We start from the raw sequence: 7,846 nt of genomic DNA on the forward strand, positions 1-7,846 counted from the left end.
GAGAAGCAAAGAAAAATAACTTCAGAAACTAATAATTCTCTTATAATAAATATTTATATATAAAGCATTATATGTGGTACATCAGAGGTAGTAATGTTAGAAAAGAAGATGTCATGGAAGACTTCAATAAATAGGTATAGATTGATCTAGACCTTGAAATACTAGCCTAATAAGCAAAGAAAAAAGCATGAAGATACAGAAAGTATGTAGGGTCAGGAAGTAGTTTGAATGTTGTAAAACTGAAATCTAGATTTTATGGGAAGTGGTGATAAGTGTGACCATGAGGAAGCAGACTAGTAGTCATATTATGACCAGAACTTTCTGCCATGCTGATGAATCTGGGAATTATTCTGTCAGTAATGAGGAACCCTTTTTTTTTTTTAAGACAAGAAAGAAAGCAATGAAGAGAAACACAGAAATAAATGAGTTTGAAGTTATAGGATTTGTTAAGATTGTTGAGGGCATCGAATCTTAGTGGTCTTCATTTTTTCAGTGAAAAAGAAAGCTAAAATGTTGGCTAATAGTAACAGATGTAACCAGAGATATTTGAAAAGAGTAGTAAATATCTAGAATAATCCCTGTGGTATATAGGAAAGAGAACCTACTAGAGATAAATGGAATGGTGATCTGCAAAGATTAGCTATTTTCATTTCAGCCCTTTGTCATCATTCTGATTTTACATAAGCAATTGTCACTTAGACTAGTTTTCAAAATGGCACTTATGGAATGGAATACGGTAGAGGGAGAAGCACCTCTCCCCTCATTGTAGTGATTTGGAATGTAGTGGTTAAAATTCCAGTCTCTAAGATCAGCCAAAGCTGATTTCAAAACCTTTTGTTTTAAACTAAGGCCATTTACTGTGTGACATTGGGCATGCTTCCTATTTTTCTGATTCCAATTTCCACACTATGCAAAATAGATATATTATAAAAATTATTTTATGGGATCATCATGATGGTTTAATGAGCTTTGTCTAACAAAACATCTAATCCAATATCTATCACATAACTGGCTTCAATAAATTGTAGCTGTTGTAGTTTTAAATTTTTATTCATGCTTTTTGTTTGTTTGTTTGTTTTGTTTATTCTCTTTAAAGGGCATTCTTTTCTCCTCAGTGGAATGTATAAAATCCACACAGGACCTAGTAAAACTCTATCTGCATGAATCAAATCGAGTTTATCGGGATAAGATGGTGGAAGAAAATGACTTTAATCTTTTTGATAAAATCCAGACAGAAGTGGTCAAGAAAATTTTTGATGTGAGTATTGCCCTGGGATTTTCTTACATTTGAAAAATAATGATAATTATGCAGATGTTCACCCATAAATTGGAGAAAATCAGAGATTAGATAAGGAAAGAAAGATCTATTACTATTTCTCTGAAGTGAAAAGTGCTGCGATAATAAGATATGAATTAATCATAGAATCTCAGTGTTGAGAAGGTCTGTGGAGATCATCTGATCCAAACTCTCCTTTTGTACTAACTTTTCAATAGCATTTCCCAGATTGGTCATCCCAGTTGATTCTCCAGCATCCTTGGAGATGCACAATCTCATCTTTTCCAAGGAAGCCATTTTAGAACTGTGAATGACTGGAAATTTGGAACAGTTTTGAAATTTGGAAATTTTGGAACAGTTTCGAAGACTTTAAATTTCTTATAATGATCTAAAATTTATCTTCCTGTCTACTAATCCTAGGTCTACATGACAAATCTTCAAATATTTTAAAACCATTCGTCCTGTCCTTCCTAGATCTTCTCTTCTCTAAGACAAATAGCCTCTATTCTTTTAGCCATTTCTGACATGGCTTGTTTTCAAACTCAGAGTAATTTGACATCATCTTGATTACTTTTCCATCAATTCTCCCCTCTGAAATCATGGTGCCTGACTTTCATCACACAATCCAATTAAGTTCTGACCAAAAACAAGATCATCCTTCCTCTCTTCTTTTGTTCTATAACTTTGTTACTATGTTTTCTAAAATGTGTCCTGCTGAATAGTTGTTACCACTATATACTCCTTTGAAAGAAGGTATCTAAGACTTCTCAAGTTGAGAAAGTATATTATATTCCTTTTAGAAATTCACAGTATATTCAACACATTAAAGCCCTGAAATTCTTTAATAACCATGATTCATATATTATTTCCAAAATATATTGAACTCCACAATTCTTTTCCCTCTATAAAACCTATGAATAGTTTTCAGAATAAATGGTCCATAGAATATGCCTTGGAAAGCACTGATACATAAACACACCCTAAGATCACATTACATTTCTTAGTGTTAAAATTCCCCACAACTAACACCGAGCTTTCTGTTGACCAAAGTCTGTATTTTCCACACATACTGCTTGGCTGTCCTCTCTTGAACTTAAAAATATAATCTTGCATTTAAATGTTTCAAGTTGTCCCTATGCTCACTTGTTAGGTTTAACTCCATATTTTTTCTATAAGATCCTGGCTCTATCTCTGAAGATATTTATAGTCCACCCCAATCTCTGTGATAGCCTTTTGAAAGTTTGGACAGCATTTTAAGTAACTTGTCTTGGTCTGCTCTTTACTAATCCAAACACCCCGAATTCCTCCACATGTGCCATCATTTTTACATGGCTTGATGTTCAACACTCTTACATCTTAGATACTCCTCTCTGAGCATTGTGGAATTCACCATTTTATGTATTCATTATTAGCTCTGCAAATGAGCCTTGACTGTCTTCTTAAATTGGTCTAAGCTAGCACTTCAGTGTGACAACACAAGTCTTTGAAATGTAGTTTCTTATGTGGGCCTGTTACTAAGGACACATTCTTTTGATCACAGATGTAGATATAATTGATACTGTCATTATCCTTCCCCAACAACATTTGAAATGCCAGCCTGAAGCACTTTTAACTGTACCAAATTTTGGTATTGTTATTAAAGAAAATTTGCCAAATTTCCACCAAGGAAGTGCTACAGTACAATTTCTATCATTAAAAGCTTAAAGTTCTCTGATTTGTGGCCCATATGTGATATGGTGTCATTACTAAGAAATCTTGGATTTACTATGTGCGTCGATTTTCTCTCTCCCTTCTACACAGTCTGGCTCTAGTCATAAAATTAGAGACTTATTTTATTCATCAAAAAGTCTTTGTAGACCAGGCTTTTCAGACCTGCACTTTCATTGTTCTTTATTAGATCATTAGTGTAAATTTACTGCCATCAGGACTGATTCCCAGTATACTAATTAATTTTCAAACTGGGTAAATGTACTCCCACATCACTTTCCCACATGTTTTCCTCAGCTAGAAAGAATGGCTCTTCTGCATTACATTAAATCTTATCCAAATGTTTGGATATTTTTTGTTAATGCCTAGCAAAGCCAGAATAGTTGAAGAGTTTTCTATTGCCCTGAAACTACCTTCAAAATATAATAACTCTTTGATATTTAAATCTTTCCACTTCTTTCTTATAACCAGGCAGCAGTCCTGGTTTCTCTATAGATGTTACTGATATCCTCACTTTCCCTCCATTAGGTTTAATGAATCTTGTCCCTTGAGCTTAAAAGTCTAACCCACAGTGCCCTTTTGCCCTGGGCAATGCCCCTGCTGGTGAACAGCATACTGATGATTACCTCTTTTCAGGTGGATCTTCCAGTTTGACCTTTAGGAGAAAAGAATGGTAGGTAGGGACAATTGCTTGTACTGGTATAAATTTTTAATTGTGCATTAGAAAACCTATTCTTTCTTGGACTTGCTTCCTCTACAATTCTTCTTACTCTTGAAATCTCTTGTATTTGGGTTTTGATGAGTAAGTAGCTCCTTTCTAAATTAAAAAAAAAAAAAGCTGCATCTTCAATACTTAGAGAACAGATTAGTGTTAAAGGAACATAGACTCCATATCTTATATCTTTTAGTTAATTGAGTTATACTAGGTACTTATTAAACATGATAAGATTTGTCCTGGAGGCAACGGTTGACACAAAATAAGCCCAAATTCTTATGAAACTTTTATAAATAGGGGATTCTACTGAAAATGCTTTAGGATTATCATGTCCTTATAAACAAACCAGTTATCTAATGATAGCTGGTGGCACATTCTTCAGCAACAAAGCCCTCTATGCTAAGCTTATAAAGTTGGGACTGGCATCCTGTAGTGTGCAACATCACAGGAAACAAAAAAGAACATTTTATGGTATTGCTGCGGATTGAGGAGCAAGACATGTTGGAATGGGGAGATGACACTGGGTCATGATCTGCTTCAACCAACAATGGTTAAAGAGCCTCTGCTTCAGGAAATCCACTCTTGTGTCCCATCTACTCCTCTGCTCAGACATGGGCTCTTTCCATTTCCCATCTGCAGTCCAAAAGAAAAAACAAAAATTATCCGTGACTTTGTGGCGCTGATAAACAAATGTTAAACATTCACTTTAGAGGGCTTCTCAAGAGGAAGGAAGTGTTGAAATCAGCACTGATATTTAATTTTTAGGGAGTGTGCAGAGAGAAAAGGTAAATCTAGTGTCTCTAATCTTTGTGGAACCAGAATTGAGAGTCAGTAAGGAGTGTCCTTGTCCCTGTGTCTCATTGCCAGGATATTGAAGAGACTATGGAGCAGACCCGAAGCCTGAACATGTATTGTCACTTTGCTAATGGCATTGGTGAGCCCAAGTACATGCCTGTACAATCATGGGAACTTTTGACCCAGACTCTGGTGGAAGCCTTGGAGAACCACAATGAAGTTAATACAGTGATGGACTTGGTTCTCTTTGAGGATGCTATACGCCATGTGTAAGTGTGCTTTCCTTTTCCAGTTGCCTCCTCTTCCAAATATCAGGGGTCTCAATTAGGCATTTGAGGACACTTCGATACAACCAGGAAAGCAGCTACTGCTTCTTCCATGGAGATCAAGATGGCCATGCTAGAGCAACAGCAGCTGCTTCTGCCACAGCTTTAAGGAGCATCATAGTGCTGAACTCAAGCAGAACAGAATTGATTTCCTTGTCTGTCATTTACAATCCTTGGGCATGATCATGGTGACACCAAGGGAAAATTTGAGAACATAAAAGGAGCACCAGAAAGCTCATACTAAGTTCAAGGACCAGTTTTAAAATAATAAGATTGAAGTTTTTTAAGTACACATATATTTCACAAGTTGAATATCCTTTTAAGTGTTGTTGCTATTGAATGAGTAACTGAAGTAATTATCAAGCCTTTTAGATAATTTATACCATATCAATGCCATCGCTATACTGCTCTTTACATTCCCCGATCTGAGTCTCATTTACCACTCCTCCCTGCCTGGCCCAATCCTTCCAACCTATCCCCAGTACTCATTGTCTTCAGCAGCAAAATCTACTTCATCTTCAACTTCTCTAAACTATACCTTCATTGATAAATTCTAACTGAAACCCAACTGATTCCTGAGTTGAGAAAAGCTGTTTTATCTTTCCCATTTTATGTACCTTAAGGCCTAGAGAGAAGTAAATAACCCTTTTACCCTCACCTCACTCCAAGGGCATGCTTAAACAATTTATCCTTTTAGCTTTCACAGACTCTAGTTTTTTGAAGCACAAGTAATTGGACTTTCATACTCATTACCTCTCCTTGTTACTGCCATCTTCTGGCAACCAGCCACTCCTCATCATTTGCCAGTGACCTTGGTGCTAGAACCATCCTCCTCTCCTCAATCATATCTTTCTTTATTCCTAGCATCTGTGTAACACCTTGTCTCTCTGTTCCTTGGCCTCCTTAGCTCCAGTGATCTTTTCACCTATCCCACTTCAGCTACTCACTCACATGTTCCTATCCTAGAATCTCCATCATCAATAATGGACCCACTTCCAAAATCTCAATCTCAAACACCCCACTCTTAAACTTGCACCTCATACCCTTCCACTCACCTGCTCTTCTTCATTCCATACTTCTTCTTCATGAGGTATTATCAATACTTCATTAATGGAGTCATCTACTTTCTCAAATTCCTTTATCCCTTTGTTACCAAGTCTTACTTTCTTCAACCACCATAGACTACATCATCCCAGTGCAAGCTTCCCTAACTTTCTGTCGTTGCATCCAGGTGACAAAACCCCACTATAGTTAAATCCCACTGTCTTTTATACCATGTCTGCCCCTAAGCATATGAAAATTATTGAAAAAAAAATTCTCCACCATGTTGACTTGGTTTCCTCCAGATTTTCAGCCACAAATGTCAAATGAGCCCTCAACTTTGCTAGAAATCCTCCTCCACTACCTTTACTGGCTTCTTCATATTGTGATGAATACATCACACTTTTTTCTTCTCTTCTAAAACTTCTAACATCCTTCCCCTTTCTTTATTCATGGTTAATGAGCACATCTCTTATTCTGATGACATAATGAAAGCAACCAGAAGAAAATTCTCTCATCTCCCTGCCTTCAAATCTAACAGCTTATCTGGATTCTATCCACCTGCATCCCCACACACAAATATTGACTTTCTTACCATTTCAGTTATTGTTCATACTTAAGGCCAATTCCTCCACATATGCATTGGATCTCCTCTCCTCTCACTTTTCAGTCACTTTACCCTTTCCTACAATTATCTCTCCTCTTCTCTCCTCCCCCTCCCTTCCTCTCACCTTCACTCTCTTTCCCTCCCTTTCCCCTTCTCTGTCTCTCTGTCTCTGTCTCTCTCTCTTTTTCTCTTTTTCTTTCTCTCTCTCCTCTCTCTCTTTCTTCCTTCTTACCTCATCATCATGAATCTATTAATTTCTGGATCATATGCATTAACATATAAACACGCCATATTATCATTTATCAAAAAACAATGAACTATTCTTGATTTTTATATCCCTTTTCATCTACTATCCCATTTCCCTACTCCTATTTACAACCAAACTCATCAAAAGGATATACTTGTCATACCTTCTCATTTCTCATCCTCTTCTCATTCTACTTATTACCACTTAAACAAAAAGTTCTTATTAATGTCACCATAGATCTACCTCTTGCTAAATTCAGTTGTCACTGCTGGGTCCTTCCCTTATATTTCTTGACTTCTTCTGCATTCGTCATGATTAACGACTCTATTTGTTTATATCCATCCATCTACTTACTACATATTTATTGGTTAGACAGTCTTAATATGAGTTCAGAGATCTTTGTCTTTTTCACTGCTTAATCTCCAACACCTAGGACAGTATCTGGAACATAGCAGGTACTCAACAAGGATTCTTAGTATGTCATGTGGAAATAAATGATGTAGAAAAATAAAATAGAGGGAAGAGGGACAGAAAGTGCTTGAGGTGGTTGTATTTTATACAAGGTGGTCAGGAAGGCCTCACTAAGAAGGCAGCATTTGGTATGACAGGTAAGGGCCAGACTTAACGTAGAAGTCACTATGGGCCTGGTGCATGTGCTTTGCATACATCAATTCATTTAGTCTTCACAAAAACCCTGAAGAAAGGAAGGTCTAACACTCTGGCTCCAGAGTGTTTGCTCTCAACCACCACACTATGATACTGCTTCATATGCTTTTTTGTCTCTCCCTGATCTAGTGTCAACTCCCTGTCTCACTCACTGCTGAATCTCTCATACCTTGTACAGTGTCTGGTGCATAGTAGGTGGTCAGTAAATAAGGATTTTAAAGTGTCTATTCGCTGATTTTGTCAAAACATCAGTGAGTATTTTCCCTCCTCCTTAAGAGCTACTAGAGCCTGTGTCATAGCATTGGAATTGAGACAAGTTTGTGTCCTTTAAGAGTAAATTAAATTGGGGACAATAGGAAGTGATTCGGTCAATGTGGTTTCCAACATGGGTGATCAAACTGACTAATATTATTTTTAGGAAAAAAAATAGTGCTATGAAAACTGGCTTTTCTCCTGAGGCTTCTAA

The 7,846-nt window shown here is 36.8% G+C and overlaps 1 protein-coding gene across 1 annotated transcript in view; it reads left to right on the plus strand.

Annotated features, from left to right (window-relative positions):
• Positions 1–7,846, plus strand: part of DNAH9 (dynein axonemal heavy chain 9) — a 327,356-nt gene that overhangs the window by 199,260 nt on the left and 120,250 nt on the right. Inside the window, exons 42-43 of the mRNA XM_023529851.1 lie at positions 1,097–1,258; positions 4,566–4,762. Of these exons, the coding sequence (XP_023385619.1) occupies positions 1,097–1,258; positions 4,566–4,762 (359 nt within the window). The remainder of the gene's footprint in view (positions 1–1,096; positions 1,259–4,565; positions 4,763–7,846) is intronic.

Source organism: Pteropus vampyrus, unplaced genomic scaffold, assembly GCF_000151845.1.
Source record: "Pteropus vampyrus isolate Shadow unplaced genomic scaffold, Pvam_2.0 Scaffold44, whole genome shotgun sequence".
Classification (NCBI taxonomy): domain Eukaryota; kingdom Metazoa; phylum Chordata; class Mammalia; order Chiroptera; family Pteropodidae; genus Pteropus; species Pteropus vampyrus.